General features: G+C 40.5%; 1 protein-coding gene across 2 annotated transcripts in view; it reads right to left on the reverse strand.

Annotated features, from left to right (window-relative positions):
• NPAS3 (neuronal PAS domain protein 3) overlaps window positions 1-19,089 on the reverse strand; it is an 841,608-nt gene that overhangs the window by 111,493 nt on the left and 711,026 nt on the right. For both annotated transcript variants that reach the window (XM_055309019.1, XM_055309018.1), the window contains one exon: window positions 13,436-13,610. In XM_055309019.1, the coding sequence (XP_055164994.1) occupies window positions 13,436-13,610 (175 nt within the window). The remainder of the gene's footprint in view (window positions 1-13,435; window positions 13,611-19,089) is intronic.

The following is a 19,089-nucleotide window of genomic DNA, read 5'->3' on the forward strand; positions in this document are numbered from 1 at the left end:
TAGGAATTTGGACTATCGTACTGCCCTGTACTAGGTATGATAAAATACCTTGTCAGGGGCAATGGGATGGCTCAGGGGATTGGTAATGGGATATATAGTGCCTTTCACCCATAGGTCATTGGCTTGAATTTTGTCCAGGTTAGTGGTGACTAAAAGTCATTAACATCTCATGACTGCTTGGTGGCCTATGTGAAATGAGTTTCTTAATTTATTTATTTAAGTCCATATATAGTACCTATGGCTGGGGCATCTATCTGGGCATCTCTCTTGCTTTTATAGAAACACTCCACAAAATCTACACTCATATCAGTTCTCAAGATTAGTGATGAACTGAAGCCCTCCTACACAAAATAAATGGATCCATTTAAAGTTCAAACTAATAGATGAGTGCCTCCACCTGTTCTCCAGCACAGACCAGAAGGGTGCATGAAAGCTGATTTAAGAGTAAAAGTAGCCATAGGTCACGGAGACCTAACATCCAGTTCTGTGTCGCTTAGCTTAGTCTTTTGTGGAACATGTTGTGGCTCTGGTGACATCATGATGGCCAGCCAGAAAAAGCGGGAAAAAGAGCAGTCAAGCACATCATGTATGCTATGCATGGGCTAAATCATGGGGTCATAAGCAGAACATTTTAATAGCCAAGCTAGAAGCTGCAAACCTTTGGAGACCAACATCAAGGTCTATTCCAAAGTGGACCTGGGCAGCCTCCAAGCTAGCCTTAGAAGAGGGGAAATTAGCTGGCATCTCTTAGTGTTCAGAATCTAGAAACAGTGGGAGGGACCTCTGAGAATAGGAATTAGGTGTTTCTGTTCTGCTTTAAGAAAACGAAGTGTACAAAAAATCTGAATTTGTGCAACAGAATCTGTGCATTAGAGAAGCCGGAGGAAGGCAGATTCTGTATTTCTGAGTCTTTCCTCTTAAATGGAGTCTTTCCAGAAGGATTTCACTTACGGGGAATGGGGGAGGGAGAGAGGAAGGAATGGAGAGAGGGGATACAGAGAGAGAGACATAAGAAGAGCGTGAGGAAATTTTCAGAAGCATACCTATTGGGTGCTGTGATCCAGCAGATTCTGAGCCCTTTAAGTCAGATAACTGGAGCATGGTGTCAATGAAGCCCATAATCAAGCTACTGTTCTAAGCACTTTACTTCATTTAAGATTTATTTATTTTTAGAGAGAGCTCGAGCACATGAGTTGGGGGAGGGGCAGAGGGCAAGGGAAAGAGAGATTCTCTAGCCGACTCCATGCTGAGCACAGAGCTGACACAGGTCTCAATCTCATGACCTGGGCTGAAATCAAGAGTCTGACGCTCAACTGACTGAGCCACCCAGGTATCCCTAAGCATTTTAGATGTATAAACTCACAACACCCTTATAAGGTCTACTAATTTATTTGAAATTAAAACCAACAGGTGATTATTCCTACTCCATTATCCAACCTATACTAGAGAGCTAAAATTTTGTAATGGGCAAACTGAAGCATGTATAAGTTAATTCACCTGCTCAAGGTCACATTTCTAGTATGTGACAGAGCCAGGAGTTCAACACATGAACACATGCTGTCTGGTTCCAAGACCCTGTGTACTTACATATTTGCAACTACTAGAGAAATACTTTAAGGAGTATGTCCTATAATTGGGGTTAGGACTGTCATCTTCTTATGTTATCAACTCTTAGTTATTAGAGTAACTAGAAAGTTAACAAGACTACAGATTTTTAAAATCCATAATATGAGTAAGATGACTGAATTAAATTGCTACAAATTAGAGAAAACAACCTAGTAACTGATGACCATGCCACACTGTGTCTCCCGGCCCCCGGCTCTGACATATGCCCTTGTATCCGCAACCAGTGGTAACTGGTTGGGGTTATCATTCAGGGGGAGGAAAGGCATGTACAGAGCTCTGGGCAGCCCTAATCATACCCTTCCACCATAACCTATCTCGCTATGGTGAGTGGGAAACCAGAGACTTGTGGTTCTCTTGTAAATGAATAGGAGGACACGGTAAAAGAAGGATATGAGACTCTGTAAAATGAAAGCTCAGGGATGCTCTAAAAACTGTAAAACTTGGAGCCAACAGGTCTTGACTTAAACTATACAGTTGATTATGAACTAGATTGACCTAGGAGTTCACCTTTAGGAAAGCTTGAAGGGCACCCTGAACACTGATGAGAGATATCTGGGAGAGCTATCAAAGGAACGAGATAACTTGACCTCTGAGCAGAGTGGCTAGACAATGATCCTGCTTGCATAGGAGTGTCTTGGAAAAAGAGTCAGGTGCGGATGGGAAGGAGTGGCATCCGGTTAGTAGAAACAACACTGTGCTTAATCACGTGTTTCTGGGGTGTTAGAAGATTCTCTCTCTAAAAAAAAGTTTCCCATAGTGAAAAAAATTGGGAAAGGTGAGTTCAACAAAATAGACTTATTGATCACACAAATTTCAAATGTTCATTAGATTAATGCCCATTGTTAATCTCCAATGAGAAGATATACTATGAAGCTTTTCCCTCTGCTCTTTAGGGGACCGTTTCTACAAAGAACCTCTCACAGGGCAGTTACCTAAGGAACACATTTTGGAGATATTGGCTTAGAATGTGTCAGCTCTGCATTCTAGAAAGCAGAGGCCAAGAGGCCTGTTACAAATTGACGTATAGATTTATGCCTTGTTTATAAAATGGAGATGTCTATGAACTGTATCTTTCAAAAGAGATCCTTTTGATTCTTCTTCATCAGTTGGCTTATGTGAAATGTAAGTTCTGTGAGAGCAGGGACCTTCTTGGTGACTAGTATTTTCCACGAACTGGAACAGAGCTTGACCAATGTTCATACAATAAATAATGACTGAATGAGTAAAATCATGAATGAGTGAATGTTTTACAAATCTTAGACTATTGTGCTTACATTTTTACACTTTTATATCACCTTTGTGAAATGGAAAGCATTTCCCTACATATTAGTCAAAATTTTAATTCAGTTTAATGTTACCAATTATATCAACTTTTGCCTCATTTTGACTAACAGTAATTTTAGGGGTTCAACAGATAATTTTGATTCTCTTCCAACATCAACACTTGCTCCATTTAATAAACAGATGGCTGGAAATAGGAAAGCAGGGTTTTAATTCTTTATGATGTCACTAATTTTACCATTGCTCTTTCTGGTATTTTTATGTGGAGGGGAAATCCTGTGACAAATAAGCAGCACTGACCAGTAGACTGATATTTTATCAAAGGCGCATGATATATTTTAATACACCATAAAGAGGAACAGATTTGAACCCTAAGGGAATTTATATCTTAATACTTTATGATCAATAGCATATGTAATTTTGTAATTTTCAATTTTTTCCAGATTTTATTACCAGTTGATAAAAAATAGTGGACAGATGGTATCATCAATCCTAATCACGTGAAAGCTTGAGACTTGCATAATTTCTAGAGTATTAACCATTATTAGCTCCTAGCTAAAGACTGACCACAAGGTACATTTCCACTGTTTTCCATTATCTTTGGTCCAAATCACCATTTCTTCTCTTGTAAGGCCCTTTAATATTTCCTCTCAAGATCTACTCACTACTTCTGGATTAAAGAAACGGCCTCTTGAATGGTTTTCTTTGCTTCCAGTCTACTCTATTCAGCACATCCTACAAATTCTTGACAAAATAATCAGATATCAAGTCCAGTGAACATAAGCTACCTGCAGACAGGAATCAGCATGATACTGGGAAGACTATTCTAACAGAGCTGCCTGGGAAGAATGGAGAACTTAGTCTCAGTTAGATGTCGTATAATATGACCTACAAGGGAGGATCCTCCCAAATTCAAACTTGAAAATACAAAAATAAAGTGATCATGTTTTCACTGGGTCACTGCTCTGTTTAATAAGTTATGCCGAACTTATCATACCATTCTTAGATGCTTTTCCCTGGCACTCCAGCTCTTCCAGGATCTGGCTCCATCCTAGATGGGGACACACCTTTGTTTCAGTGAGGAAGACAGGGCTCCTTCCTGCCTCCCAAATGCACCCCATGGTGCCACGTGGGATGATTCTCCTGGTAGATCATCCCTTACCTCTTTTGCTCTTGGGTCCATTTCATGTAGCACATGTGAATCATCCTTCCCCATCAAAGCCACCTACAGTCATTGAGCCTCTCCCTGACTTCTTACACTACTTGACATTTTTATGCCTCAACTGAAGGTAGCAGCACTATTGTTGTTCTTCTTTCTTTGGTGGTTGTGTGTGAGTCTTCTACTGATGATGATCAGTTTTCTAAGGGCAGGTGTCCTATCTTTTGCCTCTGGTGTTCTCTGCAAGCACCTAGCAAAGTACTCAGAACAAAACACATAGCCTGAGTTCAATTTCTAGGGCCACAGTCCACTCTGGTGTGAGGCAAGCCATCTAGTATCTCTGGCTTTGGTTGAGGCTCATTATGAGAAATACATTACTTAGACATGCCTACTCTCGCAATTGTAGCATATAGGTAGCATATAGGTAAAACACAGTAAAAGCTATTTATTAATATCATCATTAATGTTCCTAGAGTATTTGCAACAAGTCGCACCTTGAGTAGAAAAAGCTAAAAGAGTCAGTACAAATTTCCAAAGCTAGCATTTCCTGGATTTGTTAATGAAATCAGTGAAAGGAAGATAGGTTGGGAGTACTCCCATTCAGAACACTCCTACAGAGCCCCAAAAGATCACTAGTCAGAGGAACAAATATTCCTCTGAACCTATCATGCTTCAGACGTTTTTTGGTTAATTAAGTAAACAAAACAAAATAAAAAACAACTGGGAAACCCTTGACAGTGCGCCTCAAAGTCCCTGACAGTCATGGTCTCTGTATGTTTGGGCATGTCAAAGCAACTCACTCCCAAAGAAGCAACACTCATGGACTATTAATTTCAGGGTTGACATTTCAAACCTGAGACAGTTCTCTCAGGATTGCCAATAGCAGTGGCTTGTAATACAATGCTACCCTGCCCATATACCACAGTATCCTGATTGTCATCATCATACTCCTGCCTTGTATTAATAATCTGTCCCCCTCACATGATGGTCAGCTTCTGGAAGGCAAGAAGCTTTGTTTCCTCTGTGCTTTGTGTAATGTCTGACACATAGCAGACATGCAGTCAATGATTATGGAATGGTCTATATAATCTCTACTGTAAGGTGGGCCTGGATCTTGAATAAGAATTCACTCTAGTTAATAACAACTCCAGAAGAGACACAGTAAGAGACACAGTTTCTTCCCTCTCTCAAGCTAGTTTTTTCAACAGAAGATAGGTGATGTTTTCCATGGGTCCCAAGAAATCATGATTGTGTTTCATGAGCAGAGACCTCCAGGAGGCTATGACTGACTCCTGATGGACCCTATTGTTCTTGTTCTTTTTCCACATCATGCCTGCCTTGGAAGGCTGGTTCAGAAAGGAAGAGCCTGGAAAGGCTTCCCAGAGCCTGAGGCAGAGCAGAGGTGAAGTGCACAGAGACAATTTTGTTATGCTGTTGGTTGAGGAGGCACATAGGTAATGAGGACCAAGAGACTCAGGGCTGAATTTTGCCTATAATCGATTCAATGCTACTATTCACTGTGGTATGAGGAGTTTCTATGTAGGAATGAAGGGAGGGGAAAGGATTATATGGAGGGTTTTAGTCGTAAGTGAGAGACTATATTTAACAAAAACATGGTTTAGCCAATGAACTCTGTGCCTCAGGGGATAGTTACATTTCTCTCTGGATGTAAGAACCCTCTTGGAAAAAATTCCTCTCCAGGGTCTGCTTGGAGGTCTTCTATCAGGGTTTTGTCTCCTTTTTGCATCTAGTTCCTAGGCTTTGTGCCTGTTTCAACCCCAATATTGTATCTCTAACCTTGGCTGCTGAAAACCTTGTGTGGTTTGGGGCAAGCCACTTGGAATTTCTATCACTTCCCCTTCCACCCCTGCACACCCCGCCCCCATCTGTAAAATCAGGATAACACACTGACCAGCCTCAGAGGGACAGTGTGTGATTTTACTCCTGTAATTAGTGGTTTCTGTGCTCTGCATACACCAAGCAGGATATGAGTGCCAGCCAGGTCACAGTGGCCTGAGCTCACTTTGCTTCTAAAGCCATACTCAAGAATAACTGCTTGGCGAAGAGCTGACAACTGGAAGTTGCAGACTTTACACAGAAGCAATATTTCCAGTATTTTCCCCAAGCAATCATGAGTAAATTGCTCACTAGGGGTGGAAATGGTTTCCAGCCAGCTCTGCCTCTTCTGATCTGTGCACCCTGCAAAGCTCAGTCAATGCCAGGTAACGGATCCTTCGTAAATCTGCTGTTTAGTGCAGATGAAGATTTCAGAATGGTATAATTTGGAAAGGGATGAAATTTCTGTGCTGTGATATGTATTAAAAGCAAATAACTTGTGCTTTGTTCAAGGCAAGAGTTATAGAATCTATAATTTGTAATCATCCAATGACATCCACTTTTTTTTTGTCAGTGTGTTTTAATGAAGAGGGGCAGCGCATCCATTAACAAGTTGTCTTGGGTTTCATTTTAGAAACTCTGAAAATGTACTCCTTATCACCATAGGTAAAGAAAAGTCAAAATTATGACCTTGAAAGCTATATAAAATAACTTAAAAATAATGGGTTTAAAAGATTGATCTTTTAAACCTTCAGCAGAAGGTTTAGGAAAAAAATGCTACATATAAATGGGGTGAAACTATTATGTATTTTGCTGAGTCCTGTGCTTCTATTATTGAACAAAACATATTTTGTTTGTAAATACCATTATATTAATTGATACATAAGCTGCAGTTTTTCTTGAGTTGCAACCACTTGATTTTAACTTTGGGAAGAGAAAGTTTGTTTCAGAACAGCACGCAGAACTCTGGTGAGATCCACCATCTTTTCTGGGAACAAAAGGGAGGCTATTCTTCTATTGTTAAGTGAGTCACCAACTTGGTTTCAGTGGGTCAGGGTGTCAAACCCCAAAGGGATGCAGTATACTACAGCTGTGTGACCTGGGAGCTGGCCTGGAAGGCCAGCATAGCCCAACGGGAAGAAGAGATTTCACCTGACTTTTCTTTAGCTCCCTCAGGCAAGATCCTAGAAGTAAAAGATCCCTTTGAATTGTCCTCATTGTGCACACCTACCAGCTTGCAGAAGTGAGCTCATGCAAATGAAGGTGATGTGTGCCTAGGCCCTGAATGCCAAGGAGAGTGCTCTCAAAAGTATTTCTTTCCTTCTGTGGCAGTTCAGATGATCTTGCTTAGCATAGCTGGGGATAAAAGTGACATTTAAAAATAGTCTACTTTCTGCATGAGAAAAATAGTACTGCATCAGGGTCATGTTTTCGAGGCCAAAGAAGGACTCTGAGTTTGGCAAGGCAGTTTCTCGAATAGCACTGGCTTGTTTTTAGTATATATATGCGTCATCTTCATTCAGGAGTGGCAAAAGATAATTTCTATTTCGTTTCAAAATAACGATGATACAGCTAAGGGAAATAATTTTGCATATGTATTTTTTGGTAGAAAAGCTGAGTTTATGCATAAATGATGATCTCTTTGGGTTATGAAAAGATTAGTTTTTGTCAGGCTGCTTTCCGACTACTAGATTTGACACATACGTGTGCACATAGGTATTAACAGGAGGCAGGACAGTGTTGGGTAATCGTGAACTAGTCTGGATCATTGCTACAGCTACAGTAGGGATGTATTTTATATTCAACCCATCAGAGATAACCATGGTACGTTATCTGGTGGATTTATCTTTGCTTACATTGTATGAATATGGAAAGGAATTAAATGTGTGTTTACAGTTTGATAAACATTCAACATAAATTACACATTTTAATTTCATTTATTAGTTGGGGACCATGGAAAGCAGAAATTTCATTGCATACAAACTGCCATTCAGATGGAAGGATTAGCAGTTTCCTGAAAAGGTACACTAATTCTAAGAACAAAATTCATCTGTTTCTCAAGTGAGTCACTGCATGGTTTGTGCTTACATGGGTTTGTAGTCAGGGTTTTAGAAAGGTAAAAGTAGAGCGGAGCTCGCCCTAGTGACTACGTAGTTTGTATTTTATACTTCCAGTGGATCTGACATTGCCATCAAGAGTAAATCTAGTGCTAATAAACATCTTACATTCAACAGCTTGAACTGTTGTAGTTGCCGTGCAAATGATCAAGCTCTGTGGATGTCTAAAAGGACTTGGTCTGATCTTTTAGCATTAGCATGCGGAGCAGTCTCATGATATTATCTTACCATATAACGACTCCAAAAATCTCACAGAGATTAATGGTGATAACATAATTCCAGAAAGTTGCCACTCTATATGTAGAAATATATTGGCAATAAAAACCAGTCACTGTGTGCCTTTCCCCAGTAGGGGACCTCTCACTTTTCTTTGATTTTTAAAGGCTTCAGATCAATAACTGGAGTGACATTATTAACAGCTCCCTCAACACCTTGGCCAGCGCTAATATTAAATCCATTACACCTTCTGTTTGACATTTGCAGTACAGCAGAAAGTGCTGTAGATACAGTCACATTGTCTGGGGACTGAGGTTGGATGTGGGGTTAGTAAGATGGTTTCCCTTGCCTGACTTCTAAATTCAGTTCATTGATAGGAAACTTGAACCAATAAAAAAAAAAATCAAAGAACGTCCCCTACCCTTGCCAACCCTATACTAGATGGTAAATAATTCGCCCTTAAAGGCACAAGTGTATCTCATATCTCAGCAGGTTTTGAAACAAAATAATGATCTGATCCTCAGATAAAATTTTTACATTCTTTATTGTTAGTCCTAAACATTTATTCCTCTAATTAAATCACTTATTGTGAAACTGTCTAATGAGTTCAGAGGAACTGCATTCCTGTCGAATCAAGTGTTGATCAAATTTACCACGGCACAGATGCATAAGTAGAAAATGCAGATTATTTCCATCCAGACAAGTACTCAACAGCTTCAATACTGCTTGTCTTTAAAATATTGAGGACATAGAGTAGGCATAATAGATAACATAAAGATAGTATAACAGCATAAAGATTACAATATACAATGATTATCTTAACCCTGCATAACAGGGTAGGTCTGTCTGAAACTGTAGACAGAGCACAATAACCTGTGTTTTAGACAATCAATGGTTAACCATGCTGCTGTAGTTATTCTTGACCAAAAGTACTGTCTCATACGTTTTGCTAAATTGTCTAAATCCTGGTGCAGTATTGATTTCTCTCTCTATGAGCTCGTACCCATTCAATAAGCTGCAAGAACCTCTTGTCCTGGCTGAATTCCCTCTGAAGCAGGACCCAGGCATGTTACTCCTGCCAGTGGAGTCCTACAGTTGGGACTTGATTGTTAGCTAGTGGGAAACAAACCACTGGAGACAGAAAGGACATTTTATGTTAAAGTGAGGAACATGACAGGGAAAGTTGCCTTAAGGTTAAGTGAAAAAGCAGATTACCAGAAGCCTGTGTGTTATGATCTTATTTGGGACAAATAGACAACAACCTCTTCCACCCACTCCACACTAAATACATACATATACAGGAACAGAACATCTAGAAGGATAGGCATAGAGTCTATACATACTAACGGTGGTCATTTTGGGGTAGCAGGATGTTTGGTGGTCTTTTTCTTTGTTTTCTGTATTCTCTAAAGTTTTCACAAGGCGAATGAATTAATTTTAAGGAATAGAAGGAGATTTTTAAAGTTCCTGCAGGATTTCATGAAAGAACTGCTTTTCTGTTTGTTAAGCATTTAAAGAGGCAGCACTGAAATTTATTTAAAGAGGATAGCACTCATAATCCTGGGATTACAGAATCACTAAGAGTAATGAAGAGCTACATGCAGATCTAGAAAAGGAAAGGAACCATCCAGACACCCTGTTCCAGAGGTTCTATGCTCCCCCTGTTGCAGGAGCCTGCAGGACAGCACAATCTCTTTCTAAATGTTGAGACCTACATAGGCACTCTAGAACTTTATAACCTACAAAGAAGGCCACCCGGATTTTTCTTCTGCCTGACTTTAAGATTTCTCTAGAAGAAACCTCATATTTACTAAACTACTAATAACCATTCACACATGTAAAAGGTTTATTTGGGTTTCTAACAGTCAAGGGATTTCCCCCACTCCCCTGCCATCATCCTGAGACTTCAAGACAAGACAGTCACAAGGCTGGCAGTTCAGAGAAACCGAATTCCTATTATGGCACAGTATCACTGCCTCTTAGGCTGGTTTAGTCACTTACTTCCTTTTATTATAATGCCAAATGTTATTTAGATTTCAGTCATTTAGTAATGCTACACTGAACACATCAGGGCTTCTGAAAAAGTCCATACCTTCATTTTCATAATCATCACATACTGATACCCCTTTCCAACAACATTACACTACCATTTAAAAAAGAATGTTTCGTCAGAGTTTAAAAGATTATGTTGCAGTGAACAAGTCTTCAAAAATGTCCCCTCATATTACCAAGAATTAGGAAATCTTGTTAAAATTCTTTCTGCCTTTAAGAAACATAAGCAGCTTTGGGATGGAATGCCTTGATGTGAACTTCTTAAGTAATTCCCTTGGAGCAGCGATCTGCATTAGTGAAGATATTTAGTGAAAGGTATCACCCTACACTGCTTTTTCGGTATTCAAACAGTCAATCTAATTGCCTTTTAAGCCTAAGATTGAAAATAACCAAGCTACAGAGTTTTAAGGCAAAGTAAGTTTTACATTTTGTAATGGTGGGAGCTATATTCTTCATCAAGGAAGAGAAACCCTTCTGATGCTGCTAATGAGCCCCAGTGGTTAAGAAACCTAGAAAGCAGAATTTTCAATTTTACTAGTTAGGATGGCTCCAAGAAGGTTGGGAGGGCAGGGAAAGGGACCCAAGTAAATTGTCAGTCATACTTCAACACTGGATGACAGATCAACTTTAGAGGAGATACGTTACTCTCCTAATAGTGTGCCTAGAGTTGTTTTATGGATCCTGGAGCTTCATGGAAGGCATGGGTTTGATCAGAGTTCTTATAATCCATCTTAAACCAGTGTGATTTTGACTCTAGCCTATAGTATCCCAGCAGAACTGGTTTACAGGTTTACTGGATTTTCTTTTTCTCCCGATCAAAGTCTTTTCCAAGTGACAAGTTACCCTTAACATGTGTTTGGGGAGACATCAAGCTCAATATGAATCAACAGTGTGATCTGGCTGCAAGAGGACCGAATTCAACTTTACGCTGTTTTAACAGAATTACGGTAATCTAAACCGAGAAAGGGGACAGTCCCTCTGCTTTGTACTACAGCTACAACTAGAGGTTGTACACTGGGTTCTTAGAGGGTCACCAACAAACTGAGGCATGGCTAGGGTGGGACACCAGGGAGGTGGGGGTCCCAGGAACATGCCATTGAATAATGTTTGTGGGATTAGGGGCTGTTGGACCTGGAAAAGAGAAGGAAGGGAGGGAGAATTTGGCATATCTGACTTCATGTATCAGAGAGGCTAGGATGGTGAGGAAATAGTAGATCTGAAATTTGATCCCACAGGACAGACCTGGGATCAGTGAGGAGAAATGGTGGCAAAGTTAGATTTTGGCTCCATCTTCAGAGAACTTTCTCTGGGAGCTGTTCGCCAATGGAGTGGGCAGCCTTGAGTTCAGCCTTTCTGAGCTTCCCATGGGGGCAGTTCCAGCAGAGGCTGGGGGGGTTGGCTTTGACGTAGAGGGATGGCTGTCCTGGTAGAAGGTTGGTGATCATCTAAACTTGAGGGTTTGTGAGTTGGATAAATGAGGGTTTTACAAACTTAAATTTTTATACATTCAGTGTTGAGGAGTATGAGTAATTGAGGTTCCCTAATCCATCTCCAGGAGGAAAGAGTAAAAAACTATTTTCATGTGCTATTTCTCAAATCTGCCCAGATAGGAATGTTCTAATGACTAAAAAGCAGCTTCACATATCACTCAATGAAGTCTGTGAGTAACAGTAGAAGATATGACTTCCCTGTGAACAAAATTATTTTCATTTTTACATGGTAAGGAGTAGTCTTAAATACTCTCCCTTCTCATGCCTGGTGCTTCACTGGAGAAAGATGCTCACCAATGCAGCAGAATAATGCCCTAGAAGCTGCAGTTAACTTACACGAGGAAACATGAATTGGTTTTAGATGGAATTACAATATTTCCAAAAAGGCAAATATGTTTTTTTCCCCATCTGTGTGAGCAAACATACTGTGATTATTTTTAAGCAGGTCAAATTTAAGTATTTTCTTAGAATCATTTTAGTATTAATCTTAAGACCGGTTTTTTCCACTTTTCTTTCTATAAAATGAGTTTGTGTTGCAAATCTGTTTTAAAACAACACATCAAGTAAAGTACAAGCATCTTTAAAGAGTGCAAAAATAATTTCCCAAGTAAGCAAATAAAACTTTGCACTTCAAATCAGGCCTTGATTCATTAAAAATCTTAAACTTCTCATGAGAAAAATTAACATTTAAACCACTGCTGCTTGGCCAAGCACTCCACCACACAAGAATATGAAATATCTCCTCTAAAAAAGTACAAAAAGGACAAAACCACAAATGTGGAACTTCAATTAATTTAAAGCCCCAATCAGCAAAGAATAAATCCTTCGCAGATCTAATTACCAGCGCTCTCGGAAGACCCAGGCCGACCAGCCAATCTTCCCCGTGTTTGAACAGCTTGATGAACTAGGGGACTGATGGATATCAAGTCATTTTGTTTAATTTATAAATGGATTTTCCCCTAATACTTAAATTATCATCAGTACAACACAATGAAAATGGGAACATTCTGAATGCAAAGTCTATAAGAGTCCTGGAAGGAATCCCAATGAGGAATGTCACCTCTGTTCATTCCTCTATACAATTGATCTAATTAAATACTGAGGGTGGAAAGGCAGTTTAAAATGTAGCCATTTCTGTTTTCTTTTTAGCCTTAATTTATCTGTTCACATCTTTCAAGTACCTTCTGATGCTTACAAAAAAAAAAAAAAAAAAAGAAAGAAAGAAAGAAAGAAACCAAGATTTCTGCAAGTCCCTAATATTTTTAATTCTCTACAAGCTACGACTCAAGAAGCCTTTATCATAGATTTTGCTGAATAATAAATAAATGCATTACATTTAGCCATGGAAACAATAAAAGGAAGAGGGCTTTCCAAATCTGAACCTTTTTCCCTCTAGTAATGTGAAAGACGAACTGAAGGAGCTAGTATACCTTCTCTACGTATTGTTCAACTGAAATTAGATCTCTGGATTATACTTATTAAAATGTCTCCTTATTTTCACATCTCTTCCTTATTTAATTACTGCCTGGGACAGAAAGCTGCATGGAATCGTTAAATACCATTAGACCTATTTATAGTCTCTTCACACTGGCAACTTGAGTGCAATCATCGGCAGAGGTCCTGCCCACCATCCCACATGTCGGGGTTGCGATTCCCACCTGGCTCGGGGGTCTCCGACTGGGAGGAGGAAGATGCTGAGCTGGCCCCGTCCTCGGCAGCGCCCTGCGAGAGGAGACCCCGCCCGGGCGGGAGCTTCATGCCCAGCTGCTCTGCCATTTCCACGTGGTCCCCCGGGTGGACATAGTCAAAGACGCTGCTGCCTGTCAGCTCCACCTAGAGGGGAAGAGAAAGGGTGGGAAAGAAAAAGGTGTCACGGCTTTTTCCATTCTCCAATTCAGCACCACTGTGATTCAGAGTCCCAGCAGAAAGGAAATACGTGCAGGCCCCACAAACGATCCTGGTTGGAAGTCCTTCTCCTTAGATGCTGAACGATTCTAGTCAAAAGAGAAAGATGGTTTTGGGGGTGTGTGTGTATTTAATTAGTGATTGTTTAGCCCAGTTGTTTGCATAAAGCCAAAACACCGTGTGAAATGTGGATGAGCCTGCCTCACACTCAGCTGTTTTATCCATGCATCATCAAATACTCGCATGTTTGGTGTCAACCGGATGATTGACTGAATTCTATGGTTTTCTTTTTGAGAAGTTTTGGCTTTGTATAGATACAGTCAGAGACAGTGGAGGAGTATTTTCCTTAAAATACACCAAATTTCGAGATGTATATTTATACATATCAGCTTATTTCTATGTGAATTTAGATGGAAGAAGTGTTGCTTACAAATATATGCAAAGGCATAATGTTTTCATTAAATATTACTCATTAGCTCAGTAATCATATGGAGAATTTTCCATGCAAAAGAGGTCAGCTGGGGTCTGAACCAGTCTTTTTTTTTTTTTTTTCTGCTAGTATCAGCTTGTTTTGCCTTCAATCTAATAAGATACATGGTACAAATCTCCTTGAGGGCCTTAGGAAAATGTTTTATTTTGTATACTCTTTCTATCAGGCTGATTGTAAAGGTAAAGAATAAATACGGAATATCAGAAGAGGGTCAGCCTGCCGTGGAGGCACAGTCCCTATCTAATGGACTGGCCTTATCTCTGCTCTTCTGGTGGTATAACCCTTATATCCTTCCAAGAAGAGCAATAATGCTCCTAAAATAATGCTGGGTTCAAGGTACTATGACAGCGAGAGATGTGTCAGCAGCAGAATAAGAAAAAAAGCTCCTTCCCGGGTCCCTGATGGGTTTTCCCTGATCCTAGGAGTTTCCTGGTCTCAGGCCAGCTCTAATGCACCCCACTGCCAGAAATTTAGACTATCGTAAGTTTCTTGCTGGATCTTTACCTAGAACTCCTTCCTACCACCTGTCCCTTCCCTGTGCACTTTGCAGCATCCCTCCAGATGCCACCTGAGAGCCTGCACTCTTTTTCTTCCGAGAAGGGAGGCTGGCAGTGGGCGACCGTCACAGAGGGTGTAATACCCAGAGCAATTATTATCCCCAGAACTCTGAGTCCCAGTAAAATGATCACATCTACTCCCAGACACCATTTGATTAAAATCGTAACGGGCTACACATCTTCAACATCTATCAATTAACAGAGGGAGAGCCAGAAAAATGGGAGGCTAAATTCAGTTTGGTTAATAGCTATTCCTGAAAAAGGCTCGCATAACTTTTACCGAAAATGAGGTACTTTCTCTTTGCTATTAAATTACACTCTCCTACCGTATTACCCAACTACTGACTCTATCATTTTACAATAACTATTTCCTCCATTTGATATTGTTACAGAGCGTAAATCAGGATTCATAAGTGATCAGTTCCTACCCTCTGGGAGGGAGGGATTACATGGAAATAATCCCTTTAATGTGCGCCTTGCCTCTAAGCATTTCACACAGCAATAAATGGGTAAACTGACTTTGAGCAATTAAGAAATTAAATGAAACTAATAAAATGTGTGTTTTAATATTTCTTGATGGTTATTTTGTTTGGGGATTAGCAAATATGAGGAAGTCACTCACGTTTTGCATGGAGCCCAATTGCAGCACTTTAATATTGCTGTCACTTCTCAAACTCCGAGTCTTTCCTTAATACTGCAATGTGCCTTTTGGCACCGACCACAGATTGTGATAAGATGACAACACAGGTGGGAGATTAATAGATTTTTTAGGGGTGTCGGCTATTGAATATTCATGGAAGCCCGTTTTATGGCGAGGAGGAGGAAGCCACTGTCTCCACAGCCTGCTTTGCTTGATTGTACAGGCATTTCCTTTCCATAGCAGGATGGCCCAAGTATAGCACATCTAGAGCAAGACTGAGTCATGATGTGCCATACCACATTCTTCCTGTGCCCTCAAGAGCTCTTGCGCCAGGATACCCCAGAGTCGACAGTGGATGGAAAGGCTGGCACTGAAAATTTGATTCTCTCATAGTCTTTATGTGTGTGTGATACTAAAGGCCACACAGCGGAGGGGAAACCTCAAACTACTTGGAGTCGTAACTTGACTTAGAGATCAGAATCTTTGCCTCCTATGCTGTGTGATCTTGTGCCATTCACTTAACCTCCCTGGGCTTCAGTTCCCTATTTGGACCTTGCACGGGAAATGGCAGTACTGCTACGCCATGGGACTCTATGGGGGAAGGGGAGCACTACTCACACTGTGTTCTACAGGGAGGGAGGGGGTCCCTTGGAGTGTCCCCCCAATGGCAACAGTGTAAGGTAGTGGCCTGGAGAGTTGAGTTGAAAACAAGACTGTCTCTACCTGCCTCTGAGCCTGATTTTGAAAATCTAGCAAAACTGTGCAGAGGAAATCACTTTTTTTTTTAAGATTTTATTTATTTACTCATGAGAGAGAGAGAGAGAGAGAAAGAAAGAGAGGCAGAGACACAGTCAGAGGGAGAAGCAGGCTACACTCAGGGAGCCTGATGCGGGACTTGATCCTGGGACTCCAGGATCACGCCCAGAGCTGAAGGCAGCTCTAAACTGCTGAGCCACCTGGGCTGCCCAGGAAATCACTTTTTATGAAATAAGCAACAAGATGCCTACTGCCTCTGCCAAACAGCTTTTGGTGGATGAGAGTGGATGACACCCAGGCACATATACTCCTATGAAACTCGAGTGAGGAGTTCTTATGGCTTGTGTGGTGTCTGGGAAGTGGCTTTAATCAGAAAGTATGGCCAGAGTGATGTGCACTTTGAGCCCCAACTACAATGATAACACTGGGGGTAGGGGGGAGTTACCGATCACTGTGTACAAGTATTGTCCATACTTTTCTTTGATTGATCCTTGCAACACTCCTTTAAACTCTTCTGATTATTCCTGATTTACAGAAGAACCTGAATACTAGCAAAGCTAATAGTGGCAGGAGAATTTGGTTTGAAGTCCGCTTTGTCACCCTACCACTTCTTGGGCAGTGATTCTGCAGTCAGGGAGGCTGAGCAGGGACCTCCGTGCTCTGCCATCCTTTAGCTTCACTTCCATTAAGGAGAGAACACTGAACATCAGGGTGGGAGGAGGCCAGAGGTGCGCAGCCCACCCAATGCCAGGCCTGAGGGTGCTTTGCCTTTAGACTCTTAGGCAGAAAAAAGGCATGAAAGCAGGTATACTACATGGCCATAGACATGGGGATGGACAAGAGTCTCTGGACCTGGAGTCCTCCTTCTCTTCCTCTTCTTGACATCTTGTGTTTGTCTAGCACTTTCAACATTCCTCGCACTGCTTTTCACTTCTCTCTATTAGATTTTAGAGATGGGAAAGACCTTAAAAACCATCCGTGGATGCCCTCTTATTTAATAGGTGAGAAGTTAAAAATGCTTGTTCAAATTTACCCAGCTGTTTGCTGGTAAGAAGTAGGGCTGGCTGCCCAGTTGGCAAACTCTCAGTTAACCACTTGTCTCACCTCTTGTCTGATCTTCTCTCGTAGGAAGGCTGGCTAGAACTCACCTGCCACTAAATTCTACACCTCAAAGTACACTGCAGGAACCAAGACTAGGGATCTTTCTCTTGATGAACGGACATTACTTCATGCTACCTTGAAACAGGAAAAATAAATAGAGTTCCAATCCAATGTCACTATAGTTAATTAGACACCCTCAAATCCTCAGTTAGCAAGTCTTCCCAAACTTGGCCCCAGAGAACTAGGACTAGTGTCTCATACACAGGAGATTTATCACAAATGTTTGCCGAATGAATAAAGGACAACTATTTAGGCCTGAAAAAATTTTGCTTTATCTGTGTTTGATTTGGACAAGTTTACATTGGTTCTTTTATATCATTCATGGCATTATTATAACATTATTTGTCCTGTAAAATGAGTTACAATATAGGAACATGATATGTTTATTTCTAATAAGTATTTGTTAAATGCGTGGAGACCTTCCGCCTTCCTTTATAAAAGCCAACAGAGTTTAACTGAGGATAGGATTATAAAAATGCTGGGAAAGGACAGGTTTTTAAGGCACTCTTTAATGCAGCCATTTTTTTGTAACCCCCTCTCTGTAATCTGTAACCGAACTAGTGGGTTATCCACATGCTCGCATAGTTTTGTAAAAATTATTTCTTAACTATCTCTTCAAATTAACAGCAGAACTATGGAAAAATTTCATTTTATATTGACTAGGATCTGCATAATGGAAAGGTAAAGCCTCTCTCCCCTTAATATTGTGTTCTGATTAGTGCGAGTTGCATTGTATGGCAAATATGAGACCCTCTTCATTTTATAATAAATCCAGTCACCTTACGTGGCTAAAGAAAACAAACATGCTATGTTTATTAACTCAGGAAACAGACCCATGAGACTTTGAGCTGTCTTTCTAACCTAAAGAGGAAAAGTAAGCAGTACTGTTTCCAACCTTGCTCACTGGGTCCCCCTTTCCTCTCCCTGAGTGACATGGAAAGAAATTCCTCTCTCACATTGCTGAGTGTATTGGGAAACTGCTGAGAATGTGTAAGGGGCAGGCGACAGGCAATGAGTCATAAACAGCCTTATCCAGAAATAGGATTTGGTCTAAACTCCTTTCTCCCTGTGCTCTCCCATTCAACCTACCCTAGATTCCTCCAGAACATACTATGGCCACTAGGGCCATCTGCATAGTCAAGCTAAACCATAGCTTTCCTCGAATTTAATTCACATTCTGTTAGCTTGCATGCAATTTGCACACTAGACACAGTTGATTTGGTAACTCTGAAGTTTCCCAGAAAAAAAATGTAAATATATTATACAGTGGTTTGAGTTGACTTTTCCATGTAGGGTCATTGTATCCTGCTGGTAGATAGGATGGGGCACTAATTTGTCTTTTCATACATCAAGCAAGCATGTCGATAGCCTTTGCTTGGCCCCCTGGGGTGAGCAAATACTTTTTAACTACAGCGATGTACGTGATGTACTAACAGTGCAAGTCATTGCATTCAGTGCTCCTTTGATTGAGATGGTTTGGTACAATAAGGAACAGGCAGCAATGTCCTCGCCACACTGCAACAACTTAAGAAAGATATTTTTATAAAGAAAGATCATAAAATCTATTTTTTTTCTTCCTTTAAAAATATTTCAGTGTTAGGAATAATACAATGTTCATTTTTATCACGTAAAAAATATTCAAAACCTGCCATTTAAGGTATAATTTCCTAAACCTTTTATATGTGTTTTTGTTTGTTTTGTTTTTTGTTTTTTTTAGTTTTTGAGGGCATTGGGATTGATGGGAAGATTTGGAGGTACTGTTGGTTCAGCCCTTTTTCCAGAGTCCTTTGCAGCTGGGCCTTA

This window comes from Nyctereutes procyonoides, unplaced genomic scaffold (assembly GCF_905146905.1).
Source record: "Nyctereutes procyonoides isolate TBG_1078 unplaced genomic scaffold, NYPRO_anot_genome, whole genome shotgun sequence".
Taxonomy (NCBI): domain Eukaryota; kingdom Metazoa; phylum Chordata; class Mammalia; order Carnivora; family Canidae; genus Nyctereutes; species Nyctereutes procyonoides.